Source organism: Nyctereutes procyonoides, unplaced genomic scaffold, assembly GCF_905146905.1.
Source record: "Nyctereutes procyonoides isolate TBG_1078 unplaced genomic scaffold, NYPRO_anot_genome, whole genome shotgun sequence".
NCBI lineage: Eukaryota > Metazoa > Chordata > Mammalia > Carnivora > Canidae > Nyctereutes > Nyctereutes procyonoides.
In genome coordinates this window covers 43,604,829-43,623,315 of record NW_026575140.1, presented here as the reverse complement: position 1 = coordinate 43,623,315, position 18,487 = coordinate 43,604,829, and the positions used below count along the sequence as shown (strand labels likewise).

General features: G+C 38.7%; 1 protein-coding gene across 1 annotated transcript in view; it reads right to left on the bottom strand.

Annotated features, from left to right (window-relative positions):
- Positions 1–18,487, bottom strand: part of UBE2U (ubiquitin conjugating enzyme E2 U) — a 33,807-nt gene that overhangs the window by 9,526 nt on the left and 5,794 nt on the right. The window contains exons 4-6 of the mRNA XM_055304666.1: positions 15,426–15,523; positions 9,681–9,801; positions 643–691 (exon numbers count right to left, since the gene is read on the bottom strand). Coding sequence (XP_055160641.1) covers positions 643–691; positions 9,681–9,801; positions 15,426–15,523 — 268 coding nt within the window. The remainder of the gene's footprint in view (positions 1–642; positions 692–9,680; positions 9,802–15,425; positions 15,524–18,487) is intronic.

Genomic DNA, 18,487 nt, shown 5'->3' with positions numbered 1-18,487 from the left:
TCAGAAACCAATTAAGAGTTAAGAAGAGCCAGTGAAGGAAACAAGAACATTCATTAAGGGAAGAAGAGAGATGGGGTAGTGCTAGTTCATGGAAGCAACACTGATCACAGATCATCATAACTAATACCATAATGAAAAGTTTAAAATATTGCTAGAAACAGGAGTGAAATAGTTATCTGCCCAGAGTCACATAGCTAATAAGTAGTGGTACCTGAGAATTTTATTTTATTTTTATTTTTTAAAGATTTTATTTATTTATTCATGAGAGACACAGAGAGAAAGAGAGAGGCAGAGACACAGGGAGAGGGAGAAGCAGGCTCCATGCAGGGAGCCCGATGTGGGACTCGATCCTGGGTCTCCAGGATCACTCCCTGGGCTGAAGGCGGTGCTAAACCGCTGAGCCACCCAGGCTGCCCAGTACCTGAGAATTTTAACACAGGCCATATGATTCCAGAGCCTGTACTCTTAATCATGATATTACACAACTAAATATCCAGAGAGTTGTAGGGGTTTAATCCGTAGGCTCGTAAGTTTGAGCCCCATGTTGGGTGTAGAGATGAAAGAGAAAGAAAGAAAAAAGACAGAAAGAAAGACAGCAAGAGAGAGAAAGAAAGAAATTGACATGGAACTGTATAAACTTACGTGGTAAGTTTATCTGGATCTTTAGGAAACTCAAGGCTGTTCTCTCTCACTGTAAAGAAAAATATGAAAGGATTCTGGTTGACTTGGAAGAATGAATACATAGCTTTATGTAAACTCTTTCCAAAGTCTCAATAAAATGGTAATAAAAGAATAAAAATAAAGTATAAAACCTCAAGAAGAGGAAAAGAAAAATAGGTAAGAAAAAGTTTCACAGTGAGAGGTGCCTGGATGGCTCAGTCAGTTAAGCATCCAACTTGTGATTTCAACTCAGATCATGATCTCAGGTCATGAGATCAAGCCCAGTGATGAGCTCTCCATCTAGTTCTGTGTGGAGCCCTGTGTTGGGCTCCACACTCAGCAGGAAGTCTGCTTCTTTCCCTTTCCCTCTTCCTCTGCCCCTTCCTCTGTTCACACATCCTCTTTCTCTCTAAAATAAATAAATCTTCTTAAACAATTTTTTTCAAGATAAAAGATGTCAAGTGGTAATTGTCTTAGCCAGAAATTTGAAACCTAATGACATGATGAGGGACACCAATAAAAAGCACGCAGATTTACACTTCAGAACTTAAGAAACAATGCAGGAAACAACACTTGGAAAGTGCCCTACAGTTTGATTCTACTGCATCTCTGGCAAACACCTGGTCTGACTCAACTCAAGCCTGAAATGGCCCTAGACCAATCCACTAGCAACACAGGGACAAAAAGCCTGTTTCTGACAGGAAAAGAGAGCCACTAAGATGGCTGAAGGCAAAAACAGGTCATCTACAATAGTGGTGCATGTACAACACACACAGGAGGCAACCCTGAATAACCAGGTTCTGGTGAACAGGAGACATGCGCAGTAGGGCACTACAGGACTTCTTTATATGTCACTGCTTCCAATAGAAGGAGACATTACTGACCTTCCTAACACAAAGACACAGACACAGAGTTAGACAAAATGAAGAGACAGAGGAATATGTCTCAAATGAAAGAAAAGGGCAAAATCATAGCAAGAGAGCTAAACAAAATGGAAATAAGTAATATGTCTGATAGAGAATTTAAAGTAATGGTCACAAAGATATTCACTGTATTTTATAAAAGAATGGAGGACCTCAAGGAGACCCTCAAAAAAGATATGGAAAAACATAAAAAAGAACCAATCAGAAATGAAGAACTCAATAACTAAAATTAAAAATACACTAAATGGAATAAAGAGCAGTCTAGAGGAAGCAAAAAAATGGATCAGTGCCCTGGAAAACAGAGTAATAGAAAGGAATCAAGCTGAATAGGAGAGAGAAAAAATAAAAAATGAAATAAACTAAGGGAACTCAGTAACACTATCAAGCATAATAACATTTGCATAATAGGGATCCCAGGAGAAGAGAGAGAGGGGGCGTAGAAAATTTATTTGAAGAAATAATAACTGAAAACTTCCCAAATCTGGGGAAGGAAACAGAAATCCAAATTCAGGAGGCACAGAGAGTCCCCAAGAAAATCAACCCAAGGATGTCCACATAGAGATACATAATAATTAAAATGGTAAAAAGTAGTGAAAAAGATTATTTTTAAAGCAACAAGAGAAAAGAAAAACAGTTACATACAAGAGAAACCTTGTAAGGCTACCAGCTGATTTTTCAGCGAAAACTTTGCAGGCCAGAGAGTGGCATGATATATTCAAAATGCTGAAAGAAAAAAACCCTGCACTCAAGAATACTCTATCCAGCAAGGCTATCATTCTGAAAAGAAGGAGAGATAGAGTTTTCCAGACCAACAAAAGTTAAAGGAATTCATCACCACTAAACCAGTCCTACAAGAAGTGTTAAAAGTGTCTTTCAGTGGAATAGAAAGACTATAAACATGAGTAAGAAAAGTAGGAAGCACAAAAGCAGTACAATTAATATATCTATAAAAATCAGTCAACAGATTCACAAATTAAAAGTATGTACAGTATAACATAATATACCTAAAACAGGGGGAGAGGAGTAATCAATGAGTTCAAACCTAAGTGACCATCAACTTCATATAAACTGTTACATGCATATGATGCTATATATAAACCTAATGGTAACCACAAATCAAAAACCAGTAATGCATATGCAAAGTACTAACCTATCAATAGTTAATTTGAATGTAAATGGACTAAACACTCCAATCAAAAGACACAAGATAACAGAATGGATAAAGGAGTAAGACCCATCTATATGCTGCCTCAAAAAGACTCATTTCAGACCTAAAGACACATGCATATTGAAAGTGAAGGGATGGGAAAGCATTTATCATGCAAATGGAAGTTAAAAAAAAGCTGGCATAGCAATACAAATATTGGACAAAATAGATTTTAAACCAAGACTGTAACAAAGACAAAGAGGGACACTATACAATCAAAAAGGGAACAATCCAACAAGAAAATATAACAATTGGGGATCCCTGGGAGGCGCAGCGGTTTGGCGCCTGCCTTTGGCTCAGGGCGCGATCCTGGAGACCCGGGATTGAATCCCATATCGGGTTCCCGGTGCATGAAGCCTGCTTCTCCCTCTGCCTATGTCTCTGCCTCTCTCTCTCTCTCTCTCTCTGTGACTATCATAAATAAATAAATTAAAAAAAAATAAAAAAATAACAATTGTAAATATTTATGCACCCAAATTCATAAAGCAGTTAATAATAAGCATAAAAGAAGAAATTGACAGAAATACAGTAATAGCAGGGGACTTTAACACCCCACTCATGTCATTGGATAGATTATCCAAACATATAATCAATAAGGAAACAGTGGCTTTGAAGGATACATTGGATCAGATGGTCTAACAGACATATTCACAGCTTTCTATCCTGAAACAGCAGAATACACATTCTTTTCAAGGGCACACAGAACATTCTTTAGATCACGTTAGGCCACAAAACAAGTCTCAACCAATTCGGAAAGACTGAAATCACACTGCACATCTTTTCCAACCACAACACTATGAAACTATAGATCGCCTGCAAGAAAAACTCTGGAAAGAACACAAATACATGCTACTAACAATGAATGGGTCGACCAGGAAATCAAAAAGCATATAAAAAAATACAGGGAGACAGATGAAAACAAAAATACAATGGTCTAAAATCTTTGGGTTGCAGCAAAAGTTGTTCTTTGAAAGAAGTTTAGGGGCACCTGGGTGGCTCAGGTGGTTAAGCATCTGCCTTTGGCTCAGGTCATGATCCCAGGGTCCTGGGATCAAGCCCCGCATCAGCTCCCTTCTCAGAGGAGAGTCTGCTTTTCCCTCTCCCTCTGCCCATCCCCCACCACCTTGTTCATGCTTGCTCTGTCACTCTCTCAAATAAATAAATAAAATCTTTAAAAAAAAAATGAAAGAAGTTTAAAGGAATACAGGCCTCAAGAAGCAAGAAAAATCTCAATCTAACCTTACACCTAAAGGAGCTAGAATAAGAACAAACAAAACTTAAAACCAGTAAAAGGAAGGAAATAATCAAGGTTAGAACATAAATAAACAAAATAGAAAATAAAAAATAGAACAAATCAATGAAATCAGGAGATGGTTCTTTAAAAATATCAACAAAACTGTTAAAACTTTAGCCAGACTCATAAAAAGAAAAAAGGGAGAGAGAGAGAGAGAGAACTCAAAAATCAGAAATGGAAGAGGAAAAATAACAAGTGACATCATAGAAATACAAAGGTTTATAGGAGAATATTATAAAAATTCATATGCCAAAAACCTAGAAGAAATGGATAAATTTCTACCTCCCAAAACTGTAGCAGGAAGAAACAGAAAACTTGAACACAGGGAGCCCGATGTAGGACTCGATCCCGGGTCTCCAGGATCAGGCCCTGGGCTGATTCCCCACTCATTTGGGGAAAAAATGATTCATACAATTTATTTTTTGAAGCTATAAACATATTTCTTTGATAGAAAATAAATAATTTTTTAGTTAAAACTAGCAACTAGATACTTTGTTGAAAGTTACTGGACTACCTGGTACAATGAAATACAAACAAGAAAAAAAGAAGTTTCTAATTTTGCCAAGGAGATCCACACACACCATCCTATTAAACTTGGTTGCTGTATCTCCTGACATCTATGAATAACAGGCTATCTATAACAACAACGTAATCATCAACAACCACACTAGGTCTGTACAATGGTGCTAAAGCTCATGTTCTTTAATGAGTAAGCTATGCTATTGGACTAAATTTCTTTTTTGCTGACATCCAGGAAGGCGTATTCCCGCAACTAACAGTAAAAAACAGTCCCTCTAAAGAGAAAAACCAAACCAGAAGTCCTATGAGACATCACCTACTTTAAGCACAGAACCCATTTTCTTTAAAATTGTTCTACTGTTAGGAGGATGAAACAAACAAAAAAAGCTGTCAATGAACTAATTCAGAGCATGAACTGAAGAAGGATCAAATGCCTATCATAGTATCTTCCTAACCACAAGAAGAATGGGATGGATTTGCAGAATGACCAGGTTTTTTTTAAAGCTGTAGGATATAAATTAGTATTATAATCTCCCTAATATTTCTATAATTCCTCTCTAATGATCACTGTCATATTACCTGGCAGTTATTTTTTTTTAATTTTTATTTATTTATGATAGTCCCATAGAATGAGAGAGAGACTGGCAGAGACACAGGCAGAGGGAGAAGCAGGCTCCATGCACCAGGAGCCCGATGTGGGATTCGATCCCGGGTCTCCAGGATCGCGCCCTGGGCCAAAGGCAGGCGCCAAACCGCTGCGCCACCCAGGGATCCCTGGCAGTTATTATATTACAGTTTATTCAGATAAATATCTGAAACCTATTAGTATGACTCTCCTTTACTTAGCAAAAGCTACAGGAATATGCCTGGCGAAAAGAAAAATTATGTCAGGTGTGACCACTGATAGTGAGTTTTACTATTTTTATACTCTTCTATTTTATTTCAAGCAAAGATTTTTAAAGATTATATAAACTTGATGCTTTTAAAAAAAACCATGATAGGGATCCCTGGGTGGCGCAGCGGTTTGGCACCTGCCTTTGGCCCAGGGCGTGATCCTGGAGACCCGGGATCAAATCCCACATCGGGCTCCTGGTGCATGGAGCCTGCTTCTCCCTCTGCCTATGTCTCTGCCTCTCTCTCTCTCTCTCTCTGTGACTATCATAAAATAAATAAAAAATTAAAAAATATTAAAAAACCATGATAAACAGAAGATAAGTATTATTTGACTATATAACCACATAGAAATAAAAATTCACTCAGCTTGGGAAAAAAAAGTACATACAGGCTTATATAATATCTCTTTGTGACACTTTAGTAAATAAGTAGCAATACAAAAGCTGGGAAGCAAGATAGCTGTTATGCGTTATCTCCTTCCAGACCTCTTCTCCTCCCTCTTCCAAGTTTTCATAAACAAGTTGAGGCCTAAGTTGGAAAGTACTTGAAAAACCCCTTTGTTAGTCCAACTCTCAACACTGAGTAAGAAGCTCTCTCACAGGATCCACAAAAAAGAGCTCTTAAACTTTACTAACTGAACACTAGTTCTCAAAGCAGGCTATTAGTAATGGCAGCCTTTTCCATTCTTAAGCAACTTGAATTTTTAGAAAGTTCTCCCTCCTGCCAGCCAGGATCTAGATGGGCGTTACCGCCAGGGATGCTTACAACTTCCCTGGCATTTGCTGGTAAGAGAGATCAGTCAGGCATCCAAGTGCCTATGCAATTTGTTGTGCAAACCGGAGCACAAAGTCAAAGGGGATGCTAGAAATAATTATACCAGGACTATCCTAGGCAGTCTGGGACTCACTATTAGTAAAGGAGAGAGGGCCCAGGTCCAAAAGAGGAGGGCAGGATTGGGGAATGTCTTTGAGACCCCTACCTTGAGCTGCGTCTGGGCTCAGAGCTTAACATGTTCTTGTCAATTACACCAAGTTCAAGACCTAGCTGCTCAGGCTAGGCAAGCAACACGTTATGTAAGGTTTGGGGAATGAGAGGCATTTGCATGTCTGCATACCAAATACCAGGCTTAGGCTTAGGATAAAAAATTAATTCCAGACCACTGATTATGAGGGGAAAGTCCCCAATATAGTCAAGGTATGTTCTGGTACAAGGCAGGGCCAAGCCGGCAGATTCTGAACTATAGCAGCTACAATCTAGTAGGCCTGGGGAAGGTAGAGCTGAGTGTAGCTACTTTAGTTTTTTGAAACAACAAAGAAGAAACTGCCGTTTTCTATATGAAAGTCTTTCAAATATTTTAAAACAGCTTTTACAACTGCCTTTTGTCATTTCTTCCACCAGCTAAATATATACAGTTTCTTCAGCTCAGTAAATGTGCTGCTCCAAATTGAGCATGCTGGTATTCCAGACAAGGGCCCACCACATCAGAGTGGAGTGGAGTTATCATACAACACATGCCTAGTGGAAAGGCACTTCCTATTAGTGGTTCACATTAAGTTTATGATCAAATAGCTCCCCAAGAATTTTTTCATAGAGTTCTGCTATCAAGTCAGGCCTCTCCCATTCTTTACTTGGAAATTTTAATCCTTTGATTCCAAGTGAATGACTTTATGCTCATTCCATTAAATTTGTAGGCACAAGGGAAGGGGAATGCCTAGTTTAAAGCTCTGGCTCTGCAGCTTGCTCTCTGCGGCCTTGAGCCAACCACTTCATCAATGATCCTCAGCTCCTACTGAGGAAGAGTCTGAGGATCAGATGAATAAATATATGTAAAAGCATTCTGTAAACTATGAAGTAAAATCAAGATCTAAGTTTACACGTATTTTTTCATTTGTTCATTCTACAAATTTTTATTCAATACCTACAACCAGAGCCTACACTGGATACTGAGGTTATAGTTCTGGCCTATAATCAACACCTACAGAGATGACACCATTCGCTGGGCCTTGAGTTTCTCACTTATACAATAAACTATCTGTTCCAGTTTTGTGTTACTTAGAAATGTGGCAATTCCCTTTATGCTTTTTCTAGACCTCTTTATTAACATTTGAAATAGATGAAAGATGATTCTTGCAGCATTCTAGTGACACTTTTCAAGTAGTTACAAGTAATTCTCACTGGATGCAGTTTTTCACAGACATCCACATAGTTCTAGACTACCATATAATTTAGGGTGAATGAGTTTTCTGCAACTTCTTTCCCACTCCTTGCCCCTTAGCAGATGTCTCTGCTATATCATGGACACTCTTTCCCTTGGAAGCTACAGGAAGTCACTCTCTTCATGGTACCCAAGGCTACCACTCCTAGTCTGGCTGAGATGGCAAGCAAACTTATAACTATTTACTGTCTTGGATTTCCACATATTTCACCAACATAACTAAAGAATATAGTGAAAACCTGCCAAAGTACTATTTGCTGTTGCTCATCAGCAGGGTGATTTGGCAACTGGGGAAGCTTTTCTGTCTGGATTGATGGTAGAGCTGGAGAAGCAAAAGGAGTGAAGGATGGCATCTAGTGGGCAGGTGGACAAAAGGAAGGGCTGACTTCTCTCCAGTTTCTTTCTCATCATTCTTTTTGGCAAGGCACACCCAAAATTTGTTTCACAGAATCATTTGCCATAGAAAAGCCTTTAAAACCAGTTTTTAAATTTCCATTTACCAGGCTATGGATATAGTTTTGTTTTGTTTTTGTTTTTGTTTTTGGATATACTTTTATTACAGAATATTTCTTTAAAATGGTAGTACCACAGAGCTCAATGGAAGGTTAAGTAATATAAATTGTCATTCATTCATTGCACATTCTGTTCATTGTAACTGAACAGAAAGGATATAGTAGTAGATGCTACAGTATTCTGGTAGGTCAGAAATGTGGTCAGAGTGATGCAATAGGATTCCTCTGTGTACTAACCAGCTTCAAAACTCAGGGAATGTTTGAGGGACTCCACAACAATCATGAAATGTTTGAAGGCACCAAAATGGATGCCTAATCGACATTGCTTGATTTGCACCAGACTCAAAGTGCCGTGGAGGAGCACTTGAACTTCCTCACAATTGTACAGACCCAGCTAATGGACTGGCAGACCCTGGAAGGGGACTGGAAAAAGAAACAGGGGACATCTGAAAGAAAAAGCATGTGAGGGATCCCTTTGGCAGAATGAGTCTGAACAGCAAGGCTTGCTATTAGGGAGATAATGACAGCAGCCGCTATGCCTGGCTGCTGTGCACAGCTGGGCAGGATATAGAGGAAAGAACTATGTCACTGGGGGCCCAATCCTCATTTGTGATGAACTCCTCTGGCATAAGGAGCCAACAGTATTATTCTGCTAACTACAAAGAGAACACAGAAGCAGTAGAAATGCTGGGTTAAATCATGAAGAGGTAAAACTAGGGTATCAAAAAACTACTCCACCACCACCAGTCAAGAAAGCAGAAAGATTGAAGAGCCTCAGGTATCATTTCCACATGGACTCTTAGAAGGAATACCTTCAGGGGTGATCTCTTCCAAACAAAAAGCTGAACACTTTGCTAATCAAGAGGAAAGGAGTCTCAGTTCAGTAAGATCTGGGGTACTGCAGGTGAAATCTGGGAAATATCTATCATAGAACAAAGAGTTAAAATCAGATGTCATATCTTTATGATGGGTAAATAAGTTTTAGTCAGTACCATCCATCCATATGACTAGAACATTTAAAACTACTAAGCTGGGATCCCTGGGTGGCGCAGTGGTTTAGCGCCGGTCTTTGGCCCAGGGCGCGATCCTGGAGACCCGGGATCGAATCCCACGTCGGGCTCCCGGTGCATGGAGCCTGCTTCTCCCTCTGCCTGTGTCTCTGCCTCTCTCTCTCTCTGTGTGTGACTATCATAAATAAATAAAAATAAAAAAAAAAAGATTTATAAAACTACTAAGCTTATGATTGCTGATAATCTCTAAAGAACCACTTTTTAATTTTTTTTTTTTGATAACTGATTGGCTTGACAAACAGGTACAGTAGGAGAAATCTTAGGATGATTTCATTACTGAAAATGGATACAGAAAATACTTTATATAACAGTTATTTGCTATATCATTTATTTACTATAAATGCATAATTAATAATTGGCAAAAACAATAAGTAGGCACTTCTTACATTGTATTGGTTGGCTGAAAAGTCTTAGAACTATTTGTTTGTACAGAGATTCATCTTTAATCAGCATTCGGGCTGCTTCCAAATTCACTGGATTTTCTAGAACTGGATTAGAAAGCATAACCTATAAGAAAAAATATAAACATTCTTAAACTCTTTTGCTAGAGCAAAAAGACAAGCCAACACATCAACAGTAACAAGTGTTTATTACATGCCTACTCTGTATTCATCTGGAGACAGATACAAAGACAAATGAGACATGGCTCTTACTCTCAGGGAACTCTTGGTCTATCTTGGTTTTATTTTTTATTTATTTTTTAAATTTTTTTCTATCTTGGCTTTATACTGTTGTATATTCAAAAGACAAACATTAGGATCAAAGCAAGCTACAAGTTCCTTCCTCTAGCCTATTCTTTTTTATCACATGAATTTAAATTTGATTTACATATAAAGGAAACTAGACATTAGGCAACACTGAAACATTTCCGTTAAAAAAATAAGTGTAGGGATCCCTGGGTGGCGCAGTGGTTTAGTGCCTGTCTTTGGCCCAGGGCGCGATCCTGGAGACCCAGGATCGAATCCCACGTCGGGCTCCCGGTGCATGGAGCCTGCTTCTCCCTCTGCCTGTGTCTCTGCCTCTCTCTCTCTCTCATTCTGTGTGACTATCATAAATGAATAAGAATTTAAAAAAAAAATTTAAAAAAAAATAAGTGTAATTTTTAATAAAACATATTATTTAGGTCATGGATAAACAAATATATGTAGTAAGGCTATGTATACTTCAACATCCCTCCAGATTATTGAATGATTAATTTGGTATCTATAGTTTTCTATTGCTGCTGTAACTAATTAGCACAAATTTAGCAGCTTAACACAATACAAATTTATTATTTCACATTTTGGTAGGCGGGAAGTCTAAAGTGGTTAGTCTGGTTTCTCTTTTCCAGATTTAACAAGACTAAAATCAAAGTGTCAGCTGGTTCTGAAAGAACGTTTCCAAGCTCAGGTTGTTTTTAGCTGAATTCAGTCCCTTTTCTTTGTAGGACTGAGATCACTGTTTCCTTGCTGGCTATTAGCTTGGGGCCATTATTAGCTCCAAGAGGTCTCTCGCAGGTTACATTTGGACCCCAACATCTCACAGCAATTAAGGTATGAAAAATCCTTCTTATGCTTGGAATCTCTCTGATGTTTCCTCCTGCCACATGCATTCTCCTCCCACTCTATTTCTCTGACTGACTCTTCTGCTTTCCTCTCCTATTGTTAAGGGGGTCACATAATTACTTTGGGTCCGCCTCTATAATTCAGGATAACCTTCCTATTTTAAGGTCAGCTGATTAGTAACTGCAATTCCATCTGCAAAGCCCTTTAACAGCAGTAAATAGATTAGATTGAATAACCAGAGGATGGAAGTCTTGGAGCAATATCTTTAAAATTCTGCCTGCTATAGTATATGTGCATCTAGACTAAATAGGGGTCCGGGAGTAACCAAAACTTTTCGGCCAGACCATGATCTTGTTTATCTAGCACCTCAAAATTATTATTTGCCCAAATTGCAAATATGTATTCAATAATTTCAGTATTCTGAATATTACAATATGCAAATTAGATAAGATGCAGCCAAGATAATAACTACTAGCACACCTAAGCATAGATGAAGGTCAAAATGGATAACTGTGACTTAAGTGTCATGGAAATGATGACACTCATCACTAATGAAAGCAATAATCTGTTGTCTGATATTTCAAAGGCAGTAAGAATTTACTGCTGTTATTTGAGTTTTCTGTTTGGAAAACACATTTGAGCTATATCTCCAAGAGTATTCTAAGTTGCTTAAATAAGGATTCAGTGTGGATTATACCAAACCTTTCAAAGTGGGTAGGAAGCAGATGAAATCTATCTTCAAGAACAAGTTTTTGGTCTTTAGTTGGAGTGATAATCCTACTCAGAGAGGCACATCTGGTAAAGTTTATTCAATAGTCTTCACATTGACACTGTGCCTAAGACCTTTTGATATTATGTGTACACAAGCTACTAAGTATACTTAATGATTTTTAATAACTGGAATATATTAAAATGTATGAGTCAGACACCCTGCTAAAATAGTAAAAAGAAAAGGTCTAACTTTTATTTTTTAATATTTTACTTATTTATTCATGAGAGACAGAGAGAGAGAGAGAGGCAGAGACACAGGCTGAGGGAGAAGCAGGCTCCATGCAGGGAGCCCAATGCAAGACTCAATCCAGGGACTCCAGGATCACGCCCTGGGCTGCAGGTGGCGCTAAACCGCTGAGCCACTCAGGTGTCCCAGGTCCAACTTTTAAATGAGCCATGTCATGTGATAGTGTGGAACAACAAAGCAGCTTTCCAGAGGAAAAGTACAAAAAAACTGGAGCATTAGTAAACAATGGCAACAATAGGTACTATTTATAATTTCCAATTAGTTAAGGCCTGTGAATTTGGAATTCCTTTTATGGATGGTGTTGCTATTTATCTTTGCATTAAGTACAAGTGTTCTTATAATCTTCTGTATGATTATAAAAGTTTTAGGAGATGATTAGTATATTTAGACTTTAAATTTTTTACACACCATTTCAAAAAGTCACTCCCCTGAAAAAAATGTGATCATTATACATAATCTCATCTATTTTCTTTTTTAAGATTTTGTTTCTTTATTCCTGAGAGACACAGAGAGAGGCAGAGACACAGGCAGAGGGAGAAGCAGGCTCCTCACAGGGAGCCCCATGTGGGAGTTGATCCTGAGACCAGGATCATGCCCTGAGCCAAAGGCAAATGCTCAACTGCTGAGCCACCCAGGCGTCCCTATGTTTCATCTATTATTCAAAGGGAAGTACTCAGAAATTATGGTTTATTCGTGTACTGTCCATTACAGTGGGCACCAGCCATATGTGGCTATTTAAATTGAAATTAAACAAAATAAATGAAAAAAACAGTTCTCCTCAGTTACACTAGCAACATTTCAAGGGCACAATAATCAAGTGACTAGTGCCTACTGTATTGGACAGCATAGATATTGGATATTTCTGTCAGCACAGAAAGTTCTACTGGGAAGCACTGGCCTTGAGAGGGCTATTAGCCATTAAAATATTAGATTCAACAATAAGAAAATTACTTGAGATAAAATGGTCAGTGAAAAATAGGTTAAATAACTTATACATATAAACCATAATTGGAACAAAGTAAAAAAAATTCAGGTTCATTTTTTCATTAATGTTATTTAGCATTTACTGTCAGCATTGTCCTGGGTATTGGAGATGAACTGGACCTGCTTCCTGACCTCAAGGAGTTTGTAGTCCAGTAAGGGAAGCTTGTAATCCAATAGGGGAAGACAGATAAGAAAACAGTATGTGTGTTACAGTATTATAGCCCTCTGATAGAAATTTCCTTCGAGTACCACGCAATGGGTGGGAGACAAAAGAAATCCCTCAAATACCAAAGCCATCAATTCTACTTCTGAAGAAAGTCCGGAAAGGCATCCCAGTGGAGGACTCATTGGCCCTGATTCTTCCAATGTAGGCAGCTGCTTCCCGGATAGATTGAGCAAAAGGGAAGGAGAAAATGAGTTGCCAGTCAGAAACTGGACTGAGCACTTTTTAAGGTGCAAGACTTGCTTGGGTTTGTAACTTTAGAATTGAGAACTCTATAAATACTGTTTTTAACCTGGATTGAACCAAGCACTGTGAGTGAAGAAAAGCATGAAGATATAATAGGAATGGGGCTGCACTGTGCTGTTAGGGAAAGTCCGAAGCCCAAGCGTCAGGAAATAGAACTGACATTAACCTTGCAGTGAATGGGCAACTGAAAGATTACACAAAAATATGGGAGAAAATATTAGCGGGAAATGCTAATCACATTAGGGTTGGGGTTTTTCTTTATAACTTTCAGTGATTTTCTTTTCCTATTTTTTTTTTTAATTAGAGAGAGAGAGAGAGAGAGAACCAGTGCACAAGGGTGGGGAGGGGAAAGCGAGAAGGAAGAAGAGAGAAAAGTCTAAGCAGGCTCCCTGCTGAGCACAGAGCTGTGAAACAACGTCTTACTATTATTTTTGTTTTAAGATTTATTTATGTGGGACGCCTGGGTGGCTCAGCAGTTAAGCGTCTGCCTTTGGCTCAGGGCGTGATCCTGGAGTCCTGGGGTTGGGTCGCATGTCGGGCTTCCTGCATGGGGCCTGCTTCTCCCTCTGTGTCTCTGTCTCTCTCATGAATAAATAGGTAAAATCTTAAAAAAAAAAAGTTAAAAAAAAAGAGATTTATTTATGCATTTTAGAGAGGGAAGGAGGGGCAAAGGGAGAGAGAGAATCTCAAGCAGGCTCCATGCCCAGTGCGGAGCCTGACTTGAGGCTTGATCTCACAACCCTGAGATCATGACCTGAGCTGGAATAGAGCCAGATACTTAATTGACTAAGCTACCAGGAACCTTCAGTTTTACTATTCTTAAGGCAGATTCTAATTCAGGTGGAATAGACAGAAATAGGACTCAAGTTGAAGGAATCCAAAAGATCAACCCCAGATATTTGCAAATTATGTTCACTTACTTTAGATTTTGCTCAAATGTCTCTTCCCAAACATGGCCTAGCACATGTAGGTACTCAGCACATATTTGCAGAGTGAATGAGTGAATACATCTGAACACTTAATCTTTAAAAAAGACTGCTTTCCTCGGTGCACTAAGATGACTAGACAGAAAATTTTTTTTCAGAAATAAAAAAATGGGATTTGTATTATAATTCTATGTGTTTGAGAGAATTCAGTTAAGCCAGAATACGTTAGTATTCTAGATAATCAAAATTTAATAGATTATCTTCAGATAATATTAATGAGTAGGTACATGGAAACATTACTGAGCTGGATTATAGGTGGTCAAAGCAAGTGCTATTAAAATAATTTATTTTAGGACCAGATGAGAAAGGAGGTTCATTGAGGGTCAGAAATAACACAACACTGAGGCATGCTTCTAAGGACAATGTGTGAATCCAGGGGGCAAAGGAGCATTCCAGAGACAGGTATCAATCTGAGAGGAAGACACAATCCCTGCTTTAATTGTTCACTGGGTTTGATATGAAAGTTTACAAAATAGCAAGTAGCAAAGGATAAAGCTGAACATTTTAAATTGTAGCTATCTGATTCACCTTTCTGAGGAAGGCAACACTCATGAATGAGGAAAGATCCATTTCCGATATTATGAAGTTAGAAGCCAAAAGAAAACTTAAGACTATATTTCTAAAATTGAAACCATCCAGTTCTTTTTTTTTCCCCAAAGATTTTATTTATTTATGAGAGACAGAGAGAGAGAGAGAGAGACAGAGAGACAGAGAGACAGAGACACAGGCAGAGTGAGAAGCAGGCTCCATGCAGGGAGCCTGACATGGGACTCCATCCTGAGTCTCCAGTCTGTCTCCAGGATCATGCCCTGAGCTGAAGGTGGCGCTAAACCACTGAGCCACCTGGGCTGCCCCTATCCAGTTCTTTTTTAAAATAAAATATGTATTCTTTCATTGTAAAGGGCCTTAACTATCAATTTCACTTTAAAATAATAATCTTTCTAAGTTACACTTTATAGCCTTGGTATAAAAATTCTATTGATTTAAAAAAGCTTATTCAAATCCTTCAAACAAACAAAAAAATCAAATCCTTCAAACATTTAAATATTCATTGCACATCTTATTCCTTATATTTTGAGTAACTGGGATAATTGACAGAATTAAAGAGTGTTATATTAATCTCTTCTTACCTGGAGAGTAAGTAAGATGCTGCTCAATGTATAGTTTGTATTCCACTTTTCAGGGTCATCCAAAAAATCTATACAGACTCGACCAGTATTTTGATCTACTGCATTAAAATAACACATGAATATTGACACATGTCATAAAATTATTTAAGATTTATTAACATCAAAATATCATAGGCAAAATCAGAAAGCAAAAGACAAAGCAGAAAAGTATTTTCAGTGAAGATGACGGATAGCTGATACAGTGTAGCTATTAAAAGCATGGGCTTTGGTATAAGATACACAGAGATCCGAATGTTGACTCCCTGACTTGTCAGCTCTGCAATGTTGAGCAATTTAACTTCACTTCTCTAGGTCTAACTTTCCTAATATGTGAAATGGGGATATGATGAAAGTACCTTATGTCACTGAAAAGAACTTAAAAATATTTAATAGAGTACCTGATGTGTAGCAACTTCCCCCCAAGTGATAGGTATCATTTTAATAACTGTCTTATTGATATATAAAAAAACTTCAGCAAATGAATAAGGGAAACATTTCTGCTATATTTTTAAAGTTTTTATTTATTTATTCATGAGAGCGGCAAAGACACAGGCAGAGGGAGGAGAAGCAGGCTCCATGCAGAAGTCTGATGTGTGACTTGATCCCGGAACTCCAGGATCACGTCCTGAGCCAAAGGTAGGTGCTCAATCGCTGAGCCACTCAGGCATCCCACATTTCTACTCTAATAGGAAAATCTTGCAATAAAAAGTTAAGAACTAAAAAGAAAATTTTGAGAAGGTGAAAAGAGAGGTGTTGGATTTGACACTACTGTAAAACTACAATAATGATAACTGCAGCGTGGGACATGAGATTAAACAATGTGGTAAGAGCCTTTAGAAACAAATCCTGGCCAAAAAAAAAAAAAAGAGAAAAGAAAAAGAAAAATCCTGGCATGTATTAAAACTGTTGTCTGTTAAAAAAATAAAATAAAATAAAATAAAATAAAATAAAATAAAATTGTTGTATGTTAAAAGTGCAATGATGACTCAGCAGCAAAAGAAGAGTATCAACAAATGTCATTAACAAGTGCTGTGAGGGCACCTGGGTGGTTTAAGTAAGTGGTAGAGCATCTGCCTTTGGCTCAGGGTGTGATCCCAGGGTCCTGGGATCAAGTCCTTCATCGGGCTCCCCACAGGGAGCCTGCTTCTCCCTCTGCCTATGTCTCTGCCTCTCTCTCTCTCTGTTTCTCATGAATGGAAAAATAAAATCTTTAAAAACAACAAGTGCTGTGCAAACTACTCATTGTCCTCAGGTTAGGCTTCCTTTCTTCCATCTCTTCTGGAATAAGGAGCACTATGCCTGCCCCCACCCTCACCCCCAGTCTCCATCCCTGTGGTTTTAGATAAATACGTGGTTGCCCACATTTTCCCCAGCCTTTCCTCCAGCAAGATGTGGCTATGTAACTATGTTGTAATCATGGGATTTCAGCGGAAGGAAAGTGTGCAATTTCTAGATCATACTTCCTGAAGGAAGCTGTTTTGCCTTGTCTTTTCCTCTTCCCACTGGCTGGAAATGGCCACAGAGAAATAGTCTTACATCCAAAAATGATACCTGCACATTGAGGATGGTGAAACCTCCCTGCCAGCTTTGTTCTATTATACACAGAGCAGAAAGATACATAGAAGCTTGGCCTATGCCCTAACACAATTAATTAAATCAGTATTTTTTTTAATGGAGTTAAATGGGAAAAATAAGACTATGTAATAACTAAAAGAATATTAAAATGATGATTTGATTGTGTTTGGGGGAAACAATCATCTAAGTTTAAAGGTAACTGCAAGGGCAGCCTGGGTGGCTCAGGGGTTTAGCGCCGCCTTCGGTCCAGGGCCTGATCCTGGAGGCCTGGGATTGAGTCCCACATCGAGCTCCCTGCGACATGAAAAAATGTTTAACTCACAAGTATTCAAAGATGAGCTTGTTAAAATTAACATTGAGATTCTTATCAAATTGGCAAAAAAAATGTCTTTGAAGTTTCAATGCTCAAATTTGGAGTGCTAAAATGAGGACTTTAGACACAGTGACTGGTAGAAGTGTAAAAAACATCCCAAAAGGGAACTTGGCTTTAGGCCTCTAAAGAGAACTATATAGAGCCATCCTTTGCAGTTTGGGGGCTAATAAATAATACTCCCCTTCTCTCAAGCTTATGGATAAGGAGACAGACCTAAGTGTTGAAAGATGGAAGTAAAAAAATATCACCTTTACTGTAGGTAACACTGAATTGGAAAATGCATGTGATCTGTGGCCTTCATTGAGCTCCCCCCCACCGCTTTGAACTAAATACCCAAACTGATGGCCTACCTGTGTCCTGCCTGGAGAAAGAGAGAGGGCACCCATTCTAAGGGAAGACTGGTAGGAAAGAAAGTGCTGAGCCACAAATGTTCACTTTTTTCTCCTATTTCCCCAACAAGTAAGTCACTCAAGGACTGGGGGAGGGAAAGAAGAAAAATCACAGGTTTTCTGTACTTTCCCTTCTAGAGACAGAGGTTCTCTGTACTCTGTGGAAATGGACTCAGGGATGAGAGCACTGACCTCTCACTACATTTAACTGGTAACTCCACAGGTGTTTATGTTAAGCAAGTAATAGCAAATGTACACAGTAAATTGTGTACCATTAATTTAATTTTATCCCTTAAAAATAAGTGTTTTTTTTTTTTTTTTTTTTTTAAATTTTTTTTTATTTTTTTTTTATTTATTTATGATAGTCACAGAGAGAGAGAGAGAGAGAGAGAGGCAGAGACACAGGCAGAGGGAGAAGCAGGCTCCATGCACCGGGAGCCCGACGTGGGATTCGATCCCGGGTCTCCAGGATCGCGCCCTGGGCCAAAGGCAGGCGCCAAATCGCTGCGCCACCCAGGGATCCCTAAGTGTTTTTTTTTTTAAAGATTTTTATTTACTTATTCATGAAAGACACAGAGAGAGAGAGAGGCAGAGACACAGGCAGAGGGAGAAGTAGGCTCCCGGCGGGGAGCCTCATGCAGCACTTGATCCCAGGACCCCAGGATCATGCCCTGAGCAGAAGGCAG